General features: G+C 36.6%; 2 protein-coding genes across 3 annotated transcripts; both read left to right on the top strand.

The window, feature by feature from the left end:
* The first annotated feature begins 1,091 nt into the window (after positions 1-1,091).
* fgfbp3 (fibroblast growth factor binding protein 3) lies at positions 1,092-3,888 on the top strand. Of its 2 annotated transcripts, none has more exons than XM_026948197.3 (2): positions 1,092-1,295; positions 2,372-3,888. In XM_026948197.3, exon 2 carries the CDS (start codon positions 2,390-2,392, stop codon positions 2,972-2,974), a length of 585 nt encoding a protein of 194 aa, XP_026803998.1. In that variant the 5' UTR covers positions 1,092-1,295; positions 2,372-2,389; the 3' UTR covers positions 2,975-3,888. The 2 variants fall into 2 exon arrangements, with proteins under 2 accessions (XP_026803998.1, XP_026803999.1); XM_026948198.3 differs by lacking the exon at positions 1,092-1,295 and adding an exon at positions 1,440-1,549.
* An 11,363-nt stretch (positions 3,889-15,251) lies between these two features.
* On the top strand, positions 15,252-17,846 carry ppp1r3ca (protein phosphatase 1, regulatory subunit 3Ca). The gene is made up of 2 exons (XM_026948194.3): positions 15,252-15,414; positions 16,430-17,846. The coding sequence occupies exons 1-2, from the start codon at positions 15,260-15,262 to the stop codon at positions 17,322-17,324; spliced, it is 1,050 nt and encodes a 349-aa protein (XP_026803995.2). The 5' UTR covers positions 15,252-15,259; the 3' UTR covers positions 17,325-17,846.
* Positions 17,847-21,182: the final 3,336 nt, after the last annotated feature.

Consider the following 21,182-nt stretch of genomic DNA (forward strand, 5'->3'; position numbering starts at 1 on the left):
TAAAACACTGAGTGACGGCGTGGTGTGATGAAGTTACTGTTACCCTCCTGAAACTGATTATTTTCCTCTAACAACATATTCCCAGGTGTTTTATTCCTCTTACACCACAGCAATCTACTAAAGAACATCACATCATACTTTTTTATCCGTTTATAGTTACATTTAATATTCAGTGAAACGTTAGTTCCTGTTGTCGCTTACGTTATAGCAGCTATAAACACTCGTTCCCTCACCAGCCTCTCTTTATTCTCTCTCTTCAAGTTAATAAGAGAAAAAAAAACGTAGCTTGTTACGCATGTTAGCGAGAAACCGCAAAGAAGCGTAAACTCCTCTGTCCTGAAGATGTCGGAAAACTTAAAGTTACAGCTTTACCTCTGACTGTTACAAAGCGCTGACACTGGAGACTCCTTCCATCAGTGTTACATAAACATCTCCTTACCCTGAAGAAAACTTCACCATATTAACAATTTTTAAAATCTGTTTATGTGGAGCGTCCGCCATACGAATGTGAATGAGCTGTTACTATAGAAACGATAACGTATTAGAATGTGTGCATTAATACAAATTTCTGACCAATCAGAATCCAGGATTCAATAACACTGAGGTAAAAACCAGAAAATATAAAGATTTCACAAAATAAACTGTGTATTTCTTTATGCTGTATTATCATGTTGATATATGAGCATCTAGTTTGTCTCACACACTCACACACACTCTCTTTCTCTTTTCACATGCACACACACAATCACACACACACACAGTCGAACTTTGACCTCTTTTACCCCCGCTGAGTCTTTCACACTGACTTTATCCAGCGCTAAACCGAACGAACAATAAAACTATAAAACTATAAAACCTACTCGGATCATTTTCAAGTGTCATCATATAGAAGTCATTTTTATTTCTTATTCTAAATTTTCTGTATTAAACATCTTGGTTGCGTAACAGCAATTTAACGTTTATAAATCCAAACGCATTTCCACATGAGAAAGGAAGAGGCCTGCTAGAACTAAGCGAAAGAGAGAGAGAGAGAGAGAGAGAGAGAGCAAACGAGTGGAACGAGGGGAACGTAGGTGGGGGTTCACTTGTTTTCAAACCCTAATGGAGGGAAGAAACTGAGGCTCCTTTTTTCCCTGAACCTTAAATACCCCCCCTCTCTCTCTCTCCCTCCCTAAAATCCCCCTGTTTCCTTCACTCCCTTTCTTTCTTTCTTTCTTTCTCTCTGCCTCCCTCCTCTTTCTTTCTTATTCGGCCATCTTGCTCTCACGGTCCAGAAGGAAGAGTTCTCTCTCTGGGTGAGTAAAAACACAGGCGTAAAAACTTTAAAATCAAATTGAAATGGAATTAGATAGAATTTTGCAGAAAAAAAAGCACATTGGTGGTAAAATATTTCTTTCAATTTACGACTAACTGCTGTAACGATGTCTTGGTTTTTTCCTTTTTTTTTTTTTTTAAACAAATGATCTTTGTTTAGAGATTAAACTGCATCAATCCGAAATAGAAAAATATAACAGAAATATAATAACTGTGAACGTCTCTGGAGTTTCTGGTGAGTGTTTGGGATTCATACACTTCTTTGATATACATATAGAAAATCTTATAATATAATATAATATATAACACAATATTATATTTCTGCTCTCCTAATTTTTTGCATTATCATTCTTTTTTTGTCATTTTGTGTTCTGTAATATTTCTGCTTTAAAGATTTATTCTTAATTTTGCAAATAATTTTATTCCTCATATTTATATACAGAATAAACCACTCTGTGTGTGTGTGTGTGTGTGTGTGTGTTTATGTTGCTGTTGCTGTAAAATACTGTGTGACAGGGCACGTCATACTTTTTATCCGTTTATAGTTACGTGTAATGTTGTGGAAACAGCTAAGTTCCTGTTGTCACTTACGTTATAGCAGCTATAAACGGTCGTTCCTTCACCAGCCTCTCTTTATTCTCTCTCTTCAAGTTAATAAGACAAAAAACAATCGCAGCTTGTTACGCATGTTACCGAGAAATCGAAAAGAAGCGTAAACTCCTCTGTCCTGAAGATGTCGGAAAACTTAAAGTTACAGCTTTACCTCTGACTGTTACAAAGCGCTGACACTGGAGACTCCTTCCATAAATATCTCCCTACTTTAAGAAAACTTTAAAAACACAATTTTTAATCTGTTTATGTGGAGCGTCCGCTGTACGAGTCCCTGTGAGTGAGCGGTTGCTATGGAAACGATAACGTATCAGAACGAGCGCATTAATATAAACCTGCGCTACTGTCAGAGCTCCTGTTCTAGAAAATTGATCAACACCTTCTGACCAATCAGGATCCAGAATTCAACAGCGCTGTGGTGTAATCTTATTTATTCGTGTGCTTGCAGGTTCCTCCAACCGCACTCATGCCTCGTTTGATGAAACCGTTGTTTCTTGTCCTCCTCGTCTTCTTCGTCTTCGTTTCATCTTCCGAAGCGAAAAAGAAGACGAAGCAGAAGTCCAGCGAGGACAAAACCCTGAGCTCTGGAGAGATGAGCACTATAAATGGCGACCGCTGCACCTGGCAAACTCGAGAGGGCAAAAACAACATGGTGCTCCAGCTCAAATGCTCCACCCCCTCCGAGGAGGCGGGGCTTGAGTCCAGGAATTACGAGTGCCAGTTTACGGGAAAACCGAACGAATGCCCCGCCTACGGAGAAAAGCCGACGCAATACTGGAAGCAGGTTTTAGGGAAGCTGAAAAAGCGGCCGAGCGCCTGCGAAGGAGGAAAAGTCCTGAAGGCCGCGATGTGCCGAAGTGCTCCAAGCTCCGCCCACATGAAGCTGGTGAGAGAAAAGCCGACAAGCGGAAAGGATGGAGAGAAAGAGGAGAAGAAAGATGATGAAATGATGATGGGTGATGAAGGGATGGCGGACGGAGTAGCAGAAACGGAGAGCTACTGCGTGGAAGGATGGGATCCTCTCTGCCACTTCCTCACCAAGCTTCTGTAAAAAAAATAACCTTCTGGGAAAATAAAATGTTACACGATAATTCACGTTAAATATGTTTACTCACCGTGTTCACGCAATCAGAGTTCACTGCTGTGAGGAAAACAATCAGCTACAAGCTGCTGAGTAAAAACTAGCACTAAACATTAGCATTAAACTAGAGTTAGCAACAAATTTTCTTCCTCTCTTTTTAAAACTGCTAATCAAAAATCTTCCTCCTTCCTGGATGCTGTTGCTGTTGTTGTTGTTTGCTTTTTAAACTTCATGTTGTATATTTTACAGAAACTAGCCTTTGTCCTAAACACTAGTCATGCCTAATTAGCATTCTTCCTTGAATAGTAGCCGTTTTAAGAAAATGCTAGCACACAGAGCCCATTGCAACAAAACTTCCTGATAGTCAGATGTTCATACCAAGTTGCAGAGTGATCATGTTTTTACCCATAATGCACCAGGAGCGTTAGTTTTACCTTAAAATTAAAATGAAGAGGAACATGCAAAAAGCTAGCTAAATTTACTTTAGCAACTGAACTCATGTGTTTAGCGTCCCCGTATCTTCTATCAGGATTTAGCTAAGTGTGCTGATTTATGTAGCAAGCTAATCACGCATGCTAATCGCTAATTAGCACATTAGCTAACAGGTTACATTAGCACAAAGCACAAAGCTTTTTTTTTTAGCAATAATTTTGTTTGATTTCATTTTAATATCAGCGTTTTAGTCACACACTAGCGTTTGGGATACAGCGCTAAGCTAACACAGGAAGTTAGAATGCTACGCAATCTAATATAATTAGCATAGCGTAGCATAGCGTAGCATAGGTTTACTCGTGTGATTTCTTTATGAATTGTTTTGACTAAAAAATTTATTTCAACTTTGTAAATCTTTTCTAATCATCAATAAACTCAATGTTTGTGTTTAAGTCGACGTTTTCCACTCCTTTATTTTCCCTTCATTTTGTTCACATCACTCTTTTTCTTTCTTTCCTTTATCCATTGTTTTTCTCTTTCTTTCTTTACCTGTTTTTAAAACAGATTTTAAAGTGCCTTTCTTTCCTCTATCCATCACTCTTTTTCTTTCTTTCTTTCTTTCTTTCTTTTTTCTTTCCATTGTTTTGTTTTGCTTTCTTTCTGTCTGTCTGTCTGTCTTTTTATTCTATTTTCTTTCCTCTGTCCATCATTTGTCTTTGTCTTATCTATTTATTTCTCCATTCTGTCTTCTTCTTTACCTATTTTCTTTCTTTTGTTTGTTTGTTTGTTTCTTTCTTTCTTCCTTCCTTTCTTTCTTTTTATTCTTTTTTCTTTTCTCTGTCCATCATTTGTCTTTGTTTTATCTATTTATTTTTCCTTTCTGTCTTTTTCTTTATCTATTTTCTTTCTTTTCTTTTCTTTTCTTTCTTTCTTTCTTTCTTTCCTCTATCCATTGCTTCATTGATTTTGTCTTTGTTTCTTTCTTTCTTTCCCCTATCAATTGTTTTTATCTTTCTCCCTTCCTTCTTTTCTTTCCTTTCTGTATTTTTTATACCCTATGCTTAAATATCGCACAAACACCCCAGCGTTTCTAATCATGTTTTGGAGTTGTGATCTGAGTTTATCGCCAAACCACGTTGTGGCACCATAACAGATAACGGATTCAGTGTCTGCTCTGTAAAACAATAACATAATACAGCGCTTTCATTCGCTCCATGGACCACAGAAATGCAAACGCTGACTAACTCATGAGCAAACGTACTCCACTTGATGAGCTCATCGTACCTGAAAATCAAACTCAATCCCTAAGTACTTATCTCTTGTTACCTGCTCAAGTATCTCTCTCTCTCTCTCTCTCTCTCCATAGACTGAAACGTGGCTGTGGACACCAACAGACCTGCGATAAAAACCAATTCTTTAGTTTATTTGGTGTTTAACATCACGTTGTGCTCCTCACACCACCGCACAACCTCTTCTACCTCTAACTTAATAACTTAATAATGTAATTATTTATATCAAGTCAAGTCAATTGGAGTTTATTGTCATTTCAACCATTTACATCCGGTTAGTACAGATTGAAACGGAACCACGTTCCTCCAGGACCAAGGTGCTACAATAGGAGCTAATAACAAATACAAAGAAAACACAAGAAATTGTATTTGACCCAAAATGTATAGGTGACCATCGCCAAGTGGTTATACATGACCATCATATTATCTAGTCACAGACCTATAAGTATTTGGGCGTTTACATAGATAGTACACTTACACGGAAAACACACATTGAATGAGTTTGCGCTCGTCTACATCAGAGATTGTATTTCTTACGCAGATTACGTCTCTATGGAGTAAACAAGAATCGTATGTCGCTGTTTTATAAAGCTGTTTCAGGAAGTATTGTTAGGTATGGTATCACCGTATGGTTTGGTAACCTGTCAGCACAGTTTAAATCTAAGTTCATGCACCTGTTATTGACGGCATGGAGAATTGTTGGCCATGACGAACATTTTAACCTTTTTAATCAGGTAGAGAGGAGTCTTGGTGATCAGACTCATTTCTTGTATTTACAGTATGAATTGCTTCCCTCTGGTAGAAGATATAGAATCCCAATGTGTAAGTTAAATCGATATAAGAATTCCTTTGTACCTGTATCGGTGTGTTGATCTTATTTGAGTTTATCTTTTTATCATTGTTTTTTATTGTTATTATTATCTGTTTATTGTATGTCTGCAGCAACATGTAGTCCACAGCAATTTTCCTCTCGAGGACAATAAAGTATACTACTACTACTACTACTACTACTACTACATAAGACAAACAACACAGAACTACAAGGGAATACATAAATTTATACATAAAGTGCACAAGTGCAAACAGTACAGGACAGTACAATGACTACTGGGATAGACAATGAGCTCAGTAAGTCCCAGTGCAGCGCCGACCATCACACAGCTCTATTAGAAAGTGAATCCAGTGACAAAAGTGCAAAGAGTACAATATAAGTAGCTGAAATAGTGTAAACATAAGAAGAAGCAGCCTATGTACAGTATAATAAATATATTCAATTCAATTCAATTCAATTTTATTTGTATAGCGCTTTTAACGATGGACATTCTCACAAAGCAGCTTTACAGAAATAAATGGATTCACAAAAAAAATCTATTGTAAATGTGTGAATTTATCCCTTTGAGCGAGCCAGAGGTGACGGTGGTGAGGAAAAACTCCCTGAGATGATATGAGGAAGAAACAATCAGCTACAAACAAGCTGCTGAGTAAAAACTAGCACTAAACATTAGCATTAAATTAGAGTTAGCAAGAAATTTTCTTCCTCTCTTTTTAAAACTGCAACGGATAGTGCAATTATAAATAAATCCCTTCTATTATTGTGTACTATATGGACAAATAGTGCAATTGTGCAACCAATAAATTCATAACAGTTTTTGCAAGAGGTCCGGTTGGTTAAAATCTATCCCTTGTCCACTGATGGAGTCCTGAGTACGAAGGTGAAATATATGCTGGTGGCTTTGCGGATGCAGCGTGAGGTGTAAGTTATATATACTGGTTATTTACTGGTTTATAAAAAGAAGTAAAAAGAAGCTGGGAGCTCACGCAGCCATGAGGATCTCCAATACTTATAACCTGTATATCAGAGACGATTGACTGACTTTCACCTGCTGTTGTGTCTCTATAAGAGATTCATAACCATTTAATTATATAAGAATCACTTCAGTCTGTTTCAGCTTGTTTAAGTTTGGTATTAAATGCTGAACTTTAATCCATGAACATTAGTCCAGCAGAAGCTCCAGGATTTTCAAGGTGCTTTAAAATAAAATGTGTTGTAATGTTTAAAGCTTCTAACATCTTTATAAGCAAACTGATGGAGATCTAACAGATGTTATGCTTCACCGCGTAGGTTTCCTACCATAATGCCTTCAAATGATTTCATCACTACTGATGTTAGTGTTAGTGTTAGAGCTCTGAAATCATTATTTTCCAGTGGACGATGTTTTTTCAGCCGCTTTTTTCCATGTTGTAGGAATGGTACCGGTATCAGCTCGTTATTTATAACTAGTTAAAGTTAATTTGTTCATCAGAAGATAGATAAAGATTTGATGAAACAGTTTCAGCTGTACTTAGAAGAGTAAAAACGATAGAAGAGTAAAAGGACAGAAGAGAAAAAGGATAGACGTTTAAAAGGATAGAAGGAATAAAAGGATAGACGAGTGAAAGGATAGACGACGATAGACAAGTAAAAGGATAGATGAGTAAAAGGATAGACGTTTAAAAGGATAGAAGGAATAAAAGGACAGACGAGTAAAAGGATAGAAGAGTTAAGCAATAGGATAGACATGTAAAAGGATAGAAGGAATAAAAGGATAGACGAGTAAAAGGATAGACGAGTAAAAGGATAGACGACGATAGACGAGTAAAAGGATAGACGTTTAAAAGGATAGAAGGAATAAAAGGATAGACGAGTAAAAGGATAGAAGAGTTAAGCAATAGGATAGACGAGTGAAACAATAGACAAGTAAAAGGATAAAAGAGTAAAAGGATAGATGAGTAAAAAGATAGAAGGAGTAACAATCTGTCTTGTATAATGGAGTGCAAAAGTTTGTGCACCTTAACAAATGCTGTTTCTTTCTAATCACGATAAAAACGGTCACGTTGTGAATGTTAAGATGTTAACGGTGAGAAAAACTAAATGTTTTGCATCGTTAACTTTTCTGAAATTCGTTCTCTAGTAACTTAGAGGAGTCTGTTAAAAATAAATGTGGGATGAAAACTGTAGCATTAGCATGTATTAGCATCAGCGTAGCAGTAGCATGTTAGCAGTTAATGTATCCTAAACGACAGCATCGGCATAAAAATCGTTTAATTTTAGTGAAGTGTGTGTATGCATTGTGCAGCATTAGCATTAGCATTAGCTAGCATTGCTATAGCATATTCTGATATCAGTACATTATATACTATTGAATTAGCACGTTCTAGCATTAGCATAGCGATAGTATAATCAACAATAGGACTGTATTAGATTGTATATTAGATATTACTGTAAAATAAATAAGTCTGAATGTTAAAAAGAGTGATAGTGATGAACAACACCATCTATCTGTTGCACTGCACCTAATAATTGTGAACTGGCTGTAAAAATTGTGTGTGTGTGTGTGTGTGTGTGTGTGTTTGTGTGTGTGTGTGTGTTTGTGTGTGTGTGTCCTCTTGAGACATCAGCCACAGGCATCCCATCAAACAATCAATACTGCAGGTGAAGTCAGGTGAAATCAACACACTGTTCACACACACACACACACACACACACACACACTCACACGCACAAGCTAGAAGAACTCAGGAGAGGCTCATTTACAGCCGGTTATGTCTCTAAAATCAATACTTCACTTCAAACCTGTCCACTCAGTGGCTTAATGAACAAAGACGCATAACAGAGAGATGATGGTATTTCTACACACACTCTGTGATAATGACCTGAAGGTTGTGAGTTCAAATCCCACAACGGACATTAGTTTATTATTAACCCTCAGAACCTCCTGAGAAACCACTGAGACCACGCTCAGCTTCAGGAGCACTGCTTACACAGCTCAAAAGGAGTTTTCATCCCTAATGTCCTCTCAGACTTGGACATTTTAGATATAAATATTCACATACAGCTGTGAGTCAAATATATGACTCATGATTCACACTCATGAACAGATCAGATTTGCAGCAGGTTTGCATTACAGAGTTTTAAAATGAGACTGGAAGTGTGAGAAAAGAACAATCTGCAACAAAAGAAGAAAAGAAAACAAAGAAAGAAAGAAAGAAAGCGACTCATATATGCGAGTCGATTCTCGGCGTTCACATAAAAGAGTCGATTCAAAGAGCCGACTCAAAGAGCCGACTCTTTCTCAAACGACTCATCTGTACTGTGCAACAGCTCCGCCTGCTGGTGAACTCGCCTCACTGCAGCATGGACAGAAAACAAGTTCACAGAAGCCTAAACTAATATTTTAACTGCACAGAGGTGGAAATACGGAGGGATAAAAGAAAGAAAGAAGGAAATGTATACATTAAATATATTTAAGAACTCTAATAAAAGCCTTAGCGCTTAAAAAAAAGAGTTACCAAGAGTTACAAAGCTGCTGATTGGTCGGCTGCTGTAACGGCCGTTATGACGTCATCGGCGGGCGGTTGGAATTCAAATTCTCTGTCAGTGTTTCAATGAGAAAGTTTCACACTTTAATTGAAAATAGTTTAAACCGTATCATGTTTATAAAACCCTGAAATTCTCTACAAAACCATGTGTGAAAGGAGTCTGAATAATAAACACTTCGGACTTTGGGTGAGAAAAGAAAGAATAAAATTAAAATAAGGATGCGTAGCATTAGCAACAGCACTGTATTCCTCACACAAATGAATAAAATGAAATAAAGACATAACCGTAAAGAATTTGAGAGAAATTTCCACATGAACAGCTCACGACTGTGTGTTAGAATTTTCAGTCTGGTAAGTTTAGTTAGCAGTTAATGCTAAGCGTACTTACTGTGTACTTTATTATCGTTTAAGTCTTTTCTTGGCAATTTACCAAAACATCTGAGGTAAACGTTGATATTCCGGATGATTCTGTCTCATTTTCACTCGTTGAATCTTTACACAGTCTGATTAAATGACGTACAGCTTTATGCTAACTAGCTAAATCGAAGCCTCAGTCGTTTCCCAGCTGATGTTTAGCATGATTATTTCTTAAGCCCTATTCAGATTGGATTAGTTTATCAGGGGGACGTCGGTAATAAATATTTTTATGTCTCCTCAGTGATAAAACTCTCGCATCTGGACAGCAATAAAATGACCACAGGAGGAGTGAGTTTAGCAGGTTTTATTTTCCATGAACCCGAATGTTTGCGTCACGTGGTCATATGATCACGCACCGTTCACAACATGGCGTCCAAGTGGTCGTAGAGGCGCTGGAGCAGAGAAGAGACGGCTCTCACTTCAGTTCCAGCAACAGTTTGAAAATACAATAAAACAATAATCACAAAGTACACAAGAAGCGTCCATTTTTTTGTTTTGCAACTCTGGAAGTGTTTAATAACTGGGAAAGGGGCACTGTTACGAGCACTACGAAACCAACGCAAGGTTATCAGGGAATTGTATAAGTACAGATCTGTATTAAATAAAGTACAAACAAATAATCAAAATCAGAAAAAACAAGAACCATAAACCTGAAAAAGGGGTACAAGGCAAAACATGCAGAATATTAACAACAACACATGAACACAACAACAACAAAAGCTTGATAATGGTTACGTTTCCGTGCAAATCAATATTCCGAAAATTGGCGATATTCTAATTAGTATTGTGTCATGCATGTAAACGCGCAATCTGATTGCCTGATTCAGATTAAGACAATGTTCCAATTCCCCAAATCTCTGGAATATGCCTGATTTAATCGTAAATTGGTTATATGAAAACACCTTATTCGGAAAATTAGTCATACAGTGTATACAGGAATATTCCGATGCCTGTATGCATGTAAACATCGTACTCAGAATACCCGAATATAGACCTTAAACAGGTAGCCAGTGAGGTGCTGATAAACTAGACCCTATATAGAGGTGCTAATCAGTGAGACACAGGTGAGAGTGGTTAGGACATGTGACGTGCTGGGGATGATGGGAAGTGTAGTTCAGCGTCCCATGACCGAGGCGACATCTGCATAGAAAATCACGAGACGTGTATCTGGACTAAAATGATCAGAGGAGCGCTGAGAAAAATTACGGAAGTTCAGGAAATTACCCCAGTACCCCATGCAAGTTTAATCCCCACCGGATAGGGCTTTAGTTGCCTAGCAACAGTGTTTTTTTCCCCCCAACTTAAGCCTTTTAAATGGGGAACATAATGTGTGTCCTGTCTTCAGTTTAATGTTAAAAGCAATTTTTATTTGGATGCATTTTTATAGATATGTATATATATTTTTTTTACTATTTCACATGATTTAGGGCTGATCTAGGGCTGATTTCTGATCCAATAATGTCTCTGCTTTCATGCAGTGTCAATATTATTGTGAAACTCAGGTGATAAATGTCGATTAAACACCTTAGACAGAGGATGGTGTTGCTGCTATGGCAACTTCTCTCGCTTTATCGTCCCTAACGTCTTGAAATACGGCTGATGTTAATGCTACATGATTGTTGCAGCTCTGCTCTTAAATCATCCAACTTTCATCACACACCAAGGACAAAGCTATTACATAAGAGGACTTGGCTTCAACACACACACACAGTCACACAGTCACACACCAGTGGAATCAGCCAATCAGAGAGCAGCATTCTCTCCCCAGGTTTCTTACGACCGTGTCAACAGTCTAAAAAAAAAAACTGACAAAAACCTGGCATGTCACAAATTGCAGAAACCGTTTCTGATGACAGAATTGTGTAACAGATAAAAGTAATCTGCTTAGTCACAGCAGGTTACTGTCGTTTAAATAAACTTATTTTTAAAATTATTCTTTAATGACAGCATACAGATGCTATTAATTAACTTTTCTGTAGTGCAGTGTACTGTATATAATCAGTCCTGTTATAATTTTAAAATATGTTCCACCACATTGATGTTAAAATGTTAATATAAATACATAAAAAATTATGATGAGTGGTTTTTTAATAAATAAAAACTTATAATTGTGAGTTGCAGCGGTGTAAGAGGAATAAAACACTTGGGGATGTGCTGTTATAGGAAAATAATCAACTATGTTTTGGTAACAGTAACTCCGCTTCATATCAGGCTGCATCACATGACCTCGTCGCGTTTTATTCCTTACATATAAAAATATTTCTTTAATCGCAGTTCCAAAATTATTGGCACCCTTGGCTAAGATGTGTGGAAAAGGACATGATAAAAATGTCTTTGTGGTAAATTATCTTCACCTCACACTGAAAATCTAATGTTAGAGAAGTCTAACATTAATTAAATTATAGAGAAATTTAAATAAAAAAAATTAAATAAGTATAATTATTCTAAAAATGTCACAATTATTGGCACCCCTAGAAATTCTTATTCTCGTTAAAATGAGACGTCAACGTAAACATTGTAGTTTGTATTAATGAAATAATGATATAGTTATAAAGTTATTTTGTGTAATTTCATAGAACAAGGAAGGCGATGGAAAGGAATGAAATTTTTTTTTTACTAAAAAGAAACAGAATTGAAAAATGAAGCATGTTAATGAATGCGTCAGTGCTTCAGAGGAGGCGATGGAGGGCCATCCGTCATGACTCATCATCCATCATCAGGTTTCTATTGTTAATCAATCAGGTGCCACTTTTAACACATGTTTTGTGGTGTTAGAGAGTTTTATAAGTGCTTTTGGGAACAGGAAGCTAATCAAACCCTCTGAAGAGATTAATAACTACAAACACAAAGTGAGAGAGAGAAAGAGAGATGCAGTTCCTCTTTAATGTACAATCTTAGCAATGTTGCATAAGTTATTAAACTGAGGTTTAATTACAGTTTAGTTATAGTTTCTATTCTTAGACCAAACGCATTTTAAACAGTCAGACAGGACGGATTATATAAACATCCTGTGCAGCTCTTAATTTATTAGAACAACTGAAGATTGCTTGATTATTATCTGTTACTTATCTATTGCAGCAGAATAAATCCTACACATTAAAGAGTATTATTTTATGTTTAAATGTTGTAATGTGTCTATTACTGTTTTTATGATGTTACTTAATGTCCCTCTATGTAATATACTGTATTGTATTATATAGTTGGTATTTGATTGAGTAGGTAAGCATTTAAGATTTCTAATATAAATCATACAAATGGCAAATACACTCAAGTCAAATCAACTCAAAATACTAAATACAATAAAATAAACTCAAAATATTAAATGCACTCATATCAACTCAAAATTGTAAATACACTACAATGAACTTGAAATATATATAAATACACTCAATTCAGTTGAAACAAAATTGCAAGATCACAAATGACTGTCAAAAACAATTAACTTAAATCAATTCAAATTGGCAAATACACACCTCAAGATGGGAATCCAATCAACTCAAATCAAATCAAATCAACTCAAAACGGTTAATACACTCAAATCAGACCAACTCAAAATGATAAATACACTGAACTCAAATCAACTCAAAATGGTAAATACACTCACCTCAAGATGGGAATCCAATCAACTCAAATCAAATCAACTCAAAATGTTAAATACACTGAACTCAAATCGACTCAAATACACTCAAGTTAACTCAAAATTGTGAATACAATAAAATAAACTCAAAATATTAAATGCACTCATATCAACTCAAAATTGTAAATACACTACAATGAACTTGAAATATTAAATACACTCAATTCAATTGAAAAAAAAAAAGCAAAATCACAAATAACTGTCAAAAACAAAATCAACTCAAATTGGCAAATACACTCACCTCAAGATTGGAATACAATCAACTCAAATCAGATCAACTCAAAACTGTTAATACACTCAAATCAGATCAACTCCAAATGATAAATACAGTCAACTCAAATCAACTCAAATTGGCAGATACACTCACCTCAAGATGGGAATACGATCAACTCAAATCAACTCAAAACGGTTAATACACTCAAAACAAATTAACTCTCGATGGTAATAAACTCACGAACTCAAATCAAAGTCTACATATATACAGTATCTACATATATTATTTTTAATATACCTTTTATTTTATTCCTGTGTTTTAAAGCAGCCACATTTCTTCGGGGTTTTTCCTGCTTGTTCTCCTTTCTCCATGCTGTCGGTATTTAGGCCATGCTCATGGTTAATTATTATTCTCAGGAGTCTAAATTAAACTTTTCCTGTCAGTAGGCGGTGTGTAGTCTCTGGCTCTCACTCCTGACACTGTTGACCTACATGTGAAAAAATCGGCCTCGGTCAATACAGGTTAAAGTACTGATGTGCCGGTTCACATGGACCCCGTACTAATCACGACGTGAAGGCATGATAACGGAATCAAAATACCGAGCCAGCTTTAACGCCTGCGGGAATTTCTCTTTAATCTAATCTAATATGTCCTTTAGTTTAATAAGACAAGTTCCTGATTGGCAAGACGAACAGCGGCACTTATCAGCGCTGATATTAAAGCATAAATAATTCTAATAACATAATAATAATAATAAGAAGAAGACTAATAAGAATAAAATATATAAACCAATAGAGTTTGTTGTATGTTGTAATGTTATGTAAGATGTAAGCAGCGTGTGTGTGTGTGTGTGTGTGTGTGTGTGTGTGTGTGTGTGTGTGTGTGTGTGTGATGACCCTTGGGGACAGTGCCAGGTGAGGACACACTGTGCTGCACTCCGTCTTCCCCTAATGTAAACAATAATATTTAAATATTTGTGAGGTTGTTAGATTCAGCGATACTGACTGCTGAGTTTTGATAAAGAATATTTCAGGGGTTTTAATAAATTCTGTCAGAAGCTGGCAGATACAAAAAAGAAAAAAGAAAAAGAAAATTATAAAATCTAAAAAGATTATTAAAAAAAGAAAATTATTATTATTATTATTATTATTATTATTATTATTATTATTATTATTGAATGCATAATATAAAATCCTAATATAAAATTAAATAAAAGTGATACATAAATAATAAATAAATATTTGTATATTAGTAATAGATAGATAGATAAGTAGATAAGTAGATAGATAGATAGATAGATAGATACATAGATAGATATACAAAAAGACAGTTAGACAGGGAGATAGATAGATAGATAGATAGATAGATAGATAGATGGATAGATAGATAGATAGATAGAGAGATAGATAGATGGATAGATAGATAGATACATACATAGATAGATATATAGATAGATGGATAGATAGATAGATAGATAGATAGATAGATAGATACTTTACTGATCAAAAATAAAATACAGTTTTACATATTTTAAATAATAATTAGTGAACAATAATACATATGTCAACATATTTATTTCAACATATATATATATGTCAACATGTTTATTTATTTATTTATTTATTTTACATGTTGTCAGTAAGAGCACATTGACAGTCATGGCTTTATGTTAAACAGTAGTCGTACACAGGAAGTCGCGTGAAATTGTCGCGCTTCTATTGGTCCGATTTGCGGAATATGCAAATAAATATGCAAATAAAGGTGGCTGCTCTGATGGACGCGGGCTCGCGCTCACCTGCGAGCTGATTGGTCAGAGCTTCACGCGGCGCAGTTTCTATTGGCTGGATTTGTGGAATATGTAAATGAAGGAGAAGCAGAGGGGGTATAAAAGGAGGCGGCGCGAGCAGATGAGCTGTGTGTGTAGAGTGTGCACAGTGGAGGGAGGAGAAGTCACAGGCTATATTCAAACTTTATACACACACACACACACACACACACACACACGAGTGTTTAAAGTGTGTAATGCACCTGTCTGCTCAGTGCTGAAGATATTTGATGCCAGGTAAGAAAGTTTCCAGAAAGTTTGATCAGTCTGTAAGAAGTTATTTAAGTCATTATTGCAGATAAACCCTGTTAAGTTATGACCTGTTTTGAAACTTTAATATTTCATCTACTAAACTATTTTGCTGAATAATTGTTTGAGAAGTCATTTAAAATATCTTGATCATTAAAACATGCATGCATTTATTGCATGAGTGGATGCTCAGGATTTAATACTTTTTAAAAAAGGAATAAACCCAATTTTTTTAATGATGCATAAATGAGCAGTTTTACTAGGTATTTCTATGATACATGATATGGATCATGATATGTAGTTTTAAAAATTATTTATAAAAATAAAAATATATTGAACACAGAAAACGAGATCAAATTTAAAATCTGTAACAAAAAATGGTAACATTTTACAATTTTAAAGATTAATGACAAAAAGATTTAACATCAAATCAGTCAGTAGTCAGTTTGTAATTAAATTTGCTTTTAAAAAAAATCAATTTTGTAATACACACGATAGATCAGAAAAGCAACAAAGAAAAATCTGCTGTAATTTATCATGATATCGATATTATATCATATATAATATAATATTATAGGACTAGTGGTTAGGCTTTGGTGCTCTCACTGCCGCGTCCCGGGTTCGAGTCCCAGCCACGGGGATTGCACAAGCCGGGGCACCACCAGTGCTGGTCCCAAGCCAGGATGAAAGTGGGGAGGGTTGCGACAGGAAGGGCATGTGGTGTAAAAACTGTGCCAAGTCACATATGTGGATCAATGATCTGCCATGGTGACCCCTTACGGGAACAGCCGGAAAAAAATGGTCGTATCAGCCTGAGCTAGTTTCTACTATAATTTGGCGTTTGCGTAAAAACCTGACAACGTTTAAATCTAAACATGCACAAGATTTAACAACACAGTGTAGCATTTGCTAACTTCAGTTTGTTGTTTTAAATTTGACTGGGAATGATTATAATTTCTGTGTGTGTGTGTGTGTGTGTGTGTGTGTGTGTGTGTGTGTGTAGCATCCTCCACAACCTCGAGCCAATAAATCTGCGTCTGATCATGCCAGTGGACATGGCCGTGCAGCTCTACATCACACACTCTCCACCTCTGCACAGCTTCCTCAGCTCGTACGAGGACTACAGGGCGAGGAATCTCATCAACGTCCGCTGCAAACCTCTGCGTCCCTGCATCAACACCAAAAACACCCGCAACACCAGTCCGAATCCGCCATGCCGCGCCTGGTCGGCTCCCGAAACCAAAGCTAAGAAGAAGGTGGTGTTCGCCGACTCCAAAGGCATGTCGCTGACCGCAGTTCATGTCTTCTCTCTGTGCGAAAATAACAAAAAATCCGACTCGCTGCCGCAGTTCCATGCCCCGAAGATAGAGGGCGCTCTTAATCCCGTCCAAACCAGAATCCTGGAGTTTCGGCAACCAGCGGCAGAATACCTGGACTTCCGGAATCGCCTGATGAAGAATTTGGTGTGTCTGGAGAGCTGCACGCTGCAGGGCCACACGCTAACGGGGACGATTAAAGTGCGAAATCTGTCGTTCGAGAAATCCGTCCACATTCGGATCACCTTCGATTCGTGGAAAAACCACCGGGACGTCGAGTGTACTTTCATGAACGATGTCTGCGGACACAGAGACACCGACACGTTCTCCTTCGTCATCGAAATTCCAGCGTGTGTGCCGCCTCAGGATAGCGTGGAGTTTTGCATTAGCTACACCAGCGGCGGAAAGACGCACTGGGACAACAACAACGGAAAGAATTACGCGCTTGTGACGAAGCATGATGACAAGACGGATAAAAGCAAGGAGACGGATTTGTTCGATCGATTCAGAAGCCAGCAAAAGTGCAACAGATTTTCTGAGAGGAACAGCTGGATGTTCGGGATGAGCGCCCCCTACTGGTGACACGCAAACAAGCAACGTTAATAAGATTTTATGTTTCCAAGATATAAGCTATAAAAACAGAGTGAGGATGCAAGAAAGCCTTCTTCAGTCATTTATCAGAACAGAAATCTCATTCTGTGTCATTTTCATCTTTTTCACCTTTGTAACTAATGTACGTTTCTTTATCATCTTATTCTGTCATACTGCTATTTATCAATCTGTGCGATGTGAAATAATTTTCATGCAGCTCTAATGGACTCTGAACATTTATATCAGCAAAATAACTGAAAATCACTTCAGCAAAAATGGAGGAAGAGCCGTGTCTGAGATTCTCCTTCATATTGAAGGGTGAAACGAATATTTACAAAATTTCACAATGATTCCACTCTGTAGCTCTGAGTGTTATTTTGGTCAGTCTGTGTGTTCATGTTGGGAATTTATAGCTGCTATATGGATTTGCTTCAAAAGTGTGTGGCTCATTTTTGCCTGGATGGTCTCCTGTTGATATGATGTGGTGTAAATGAATAAACACTGGTTAGTATACAGGAAGTGTCTGTTTCTCTTTTTATATGTGTGTGTGTGTGTGTGTGTGTGTAAGGTGTGTTTTTATGTGTTTTATACTCACATCTCAGCAGTTTAATGTCACAGCGCTGCTGAATTCTGGATCCTGATTGGTCAGAAGGTGTTGATTAATTTTCTGTAACAGCAGCTCTGACAGTAGCGCAGCTGCAAATCACAGGTTTATTTATAATCAATGCGCTCGTTCTAATACGTTACCGTTTCTATAGCAACAGCTCATTCACAGGGATGTGTACAGCAGTCGCTCAACATAAACGGATTAAAAAATCATTAATATGGTAATGAGTCTTCTCCAGGGTGAGGAGATGGTTATGTAACATTTAGGGAAGGAGTCTCCAGTGTCAGCGCTTTGTAGCAGTCAGAGGTAAAGCTGTAACTTTTCCGAAAGTTTTCCGACATCTTCAGGACAGAGGAGTTTACGCTTCTTTGCCGTTTCTCGGTAACATGCGTAGCTGTGTTTTTTTTTCTCTTATTAACCTGAAGAGAGAGAATAAAGAGAGGCTGGTGAGGGAACGAGTGTTTATAGCTGCTATAACGTAAATGACAACAGGAGCTAATTTTGTATAAACTATAAACAGATAATAAGTAGGGAACAGTGATTCGGGACATGCTGAATACATGACAAGCAAGGAGTTAAGGGTTCTAGTAAACACACACACACACACACACACACACACACAGCCTGAATTGTCCCGTGTTCAGTTAAACACACTTCACCTTGAATCAGAACGTAATGTTTATTTGACCGAGAGTTAAAGTGCATCTGGGTTAAATCTGGAAATCAGGACACGCAACATTACACAACACACAACTGCTCTGCATTTAGAACTCGATTTTTATAATTCGATGCACATGATAGTTCACAAAAATCTGTTATTTATTTATTTGTTTGTTTGTTTGTTTACCAGTTATTACAGATTATTCTTGATTTCTCTTTTAGATCAATTAGAAATTGCAATAATTTCGGGACTGTGTAACAGTTATGGGGTTGTGCAACAACTGTGGAGTTGTGTAACAATAACAGGGCAGTCACTGCTAGGCTAAGCAATAGGCAGGATGTGAAACACTGTTGTTTTTACTCAAATGATGACACTAGTATACCGTATATGATGTACGAAAGATTGAATATGCTGTGTGTGCAGCTGTGTATGTTGTCGCTCAAAACGTTGAGTCCAAGAAAAATTTCTGTGAGGTGACAAATGATGTATATCTTATCTTATCTTATCTTATCTTATCTTATCTTATCTTAAAACCACTTGCTAAAATACTATTTAATTTTGTAAACATGTCTCTCAGCAAGTAAAAATATCTGTAACATCCACAAATTCAACTGATATTTCCCTTTATTAGATTGTTTATAAATGCATAAAAGATTATTAAACCTAAAGTACCTCGCAAAAGTATTCAGTGCCCTTAAAAGTCATCAGATTTGTCTGGATTACAAATGACACACGCACAGATTGTTCTATAACGTTATTGTTAGATAATGCTTCTCTAGGTAATGCTTGTCTGTATGTGATGTAAGTGATGTAACTTCCACAACATTAAATAACTATAAACAAATGAAAAGTATGACTTGTTCTATAATTAACAAAAATTGTAATTGTTTGTAAATCGATGTGGTATAAGAGGAATAAAATACCTGGAGATGTGCTGTTATTGGAAAATAATCACTTTTGGGGTGGTAAAAGCAACTACACTTCATCACGCCTCAATGTTTACTGTATAACACACACACACACACACACACACACACACACAGTTATTTTCAGAGGTCACTCAGCTCAGCTGATGCAACAGTGGACAGAGTTGTACATAAAGACAGCTGCACACGTTTCACACGATTACAGAAGAGAGTGTAGAGAGTGTAGTAGAGAGTGCAGAGCGTGTAGAGAGTGCAGAGCGTGTAGAGAGTGTGGTGTAAAGTGTAGAGAGTATAGAGTGTAGTATGAAGTGTAGAGAGTGTAGTAGAGAGTGTAGTAATAAAGTGTAGAGAGTACAGAGTGTAGTATAAAGTGTAGAGGGTGTAAAGTGTAGAGAGTGTAGTTGATAGTGTAGTGTAAAGTGTAGAGAGTATAGTGTAAAGTGTAAAGTGTAGAGAGTATAGTTGAGAGTATAGAGAGTGTAGTGTAGAGTGTAGAGAGTATAGAGAGTGTAGTGTAAAGTGTAGAGAGTATAGAGAGTGTAGTGTAAAGTGTAGAGAGTATAGAGAGTGTAGTGTAAAGTGTAGAGAGTATAGTTGAGTGTAGTAGAGAATGTAGTTGATAGTGTAGTGTAAAGTGTAGAGAGTATAGTTGACAGTGTAGTGTAAAGTGTAGAGAGTGTAGTTGATAGTGTAGTAGAGAGTATAGTTGATAGTGTAGTGTAAAGTGTAGAGAGTATAGTTGAGTGTAGTGTAAAGTGTAGAGAGTGTAGTTGATAGTGTAGTGTAAAGTGTAGAGAGTATAGTTGATAGTGTAGTGTAAAGTGTAGAGAGTGTAGTTGATAGTGTAGTGTAAAGTGTAGAGAGTGTAGTTGATAGTGTAGTGTAAAGTGTAGAGAGTGTAGTGTAAAGTGTAGTGAGTATAGTTGATAGTGTAGTGTAAAGTGTAGAGAGTATAGTTGATAGTGTAGTGTAAAGTGTAGAGAGTGTAGTTGATAGTGTAGTGTAAAGTGTAGAGAGTATAGTTGATAGTGTAGTGTAAAGTGTAGAGAGTATAGTTGATAGTGTAGTGTAAAGTGTAGAGAGTATAGTTGATAGTGTAGTGTAAAGTGTAGAGAGTGTAGTTGATAGTGTAGTGTAAAGTGTAGTGAGTGTAGTGTAAAGTGTAGTGAGTATAGTTGATAGTGTAGTGTAAAGTGTAGAGAGTATAGTTGATAGTGTAGTGTAAAGTGTAGAGAGTATAGTTGATAGTGTAGTGTAAAGTGTAGAGAGTATAGTTGATAGTGTAGTGTAAAGTGTAGTGAGTATAGTTGATAGTGTAGTGTAAAGTGTAGAGAGTATAGTTGATAGTGTAGTGTAAAGTGTAGAGAGTATAGTTGATAGTGTAGTGTAAAGTGTAGAGAGTGTAGTTGATAGTGTAGTGTAAAGTGTAGAGAGTGTAGTGTAAAGTGTAGAGAGTATAGTTGATAGTGTAGTGTAAAGTGTAGAGAGTATAGTTGATAGTGTAGTGTAAAGTGTAGAGAGTATAGTTGATAGTGTAGTGTAAAGTGTAGAGAGTGTAGTGTAAAGTGTAGAGAGTATAGTTGATAGTGTAGTGTAAAGTGTAGAGAGTATAGTTGATAGTGTAGTGTAAAGTGTAGAGAGTGTAGTGTAAAGTG

The sequence above is a fragment of the Pangasianodon hypophthalmus genome, chromosome 10 (assembly GCF_027358585.1).
Source record: "Pangasianodon hypophthalmus isolate fPanHyp1 chromosome 10, fPanHyp1.pri, whole genome shotgun sequence".
Taxonomy (NCBI): Eukaryota; Metazoa; Chordata; class Actinopteri; order Siluriformes; family Pangasiidae; genus Pangasianodon; species Pangasianodon hypophthalmus.

Bases quoted from the DNA above. Each gene is read 5' to 3' on its own strand.
- fgfbp3 (XM_026948197.3), top strand. From the start codon at position 2,390: ATGCCTCGTTTGATGAAACCGTTGTTTCTTGTCCTCCTCGTCTTCTTC.
- ppp1r3ca (XM_026948194.3), top strand. From the start codon at position 15,260: ATGAGCTGTGTGTGTAGAGTGTGCACAGTGGAGGGAGGAGAAGTCACA. The intron at 15,415-16,429 runs GTAAGAAAGTTT...GTGTGTGTGTAG, and splicing joins CTGAAGATATTTGATGCCAG to CATCCTCCACAACCTCGAGC.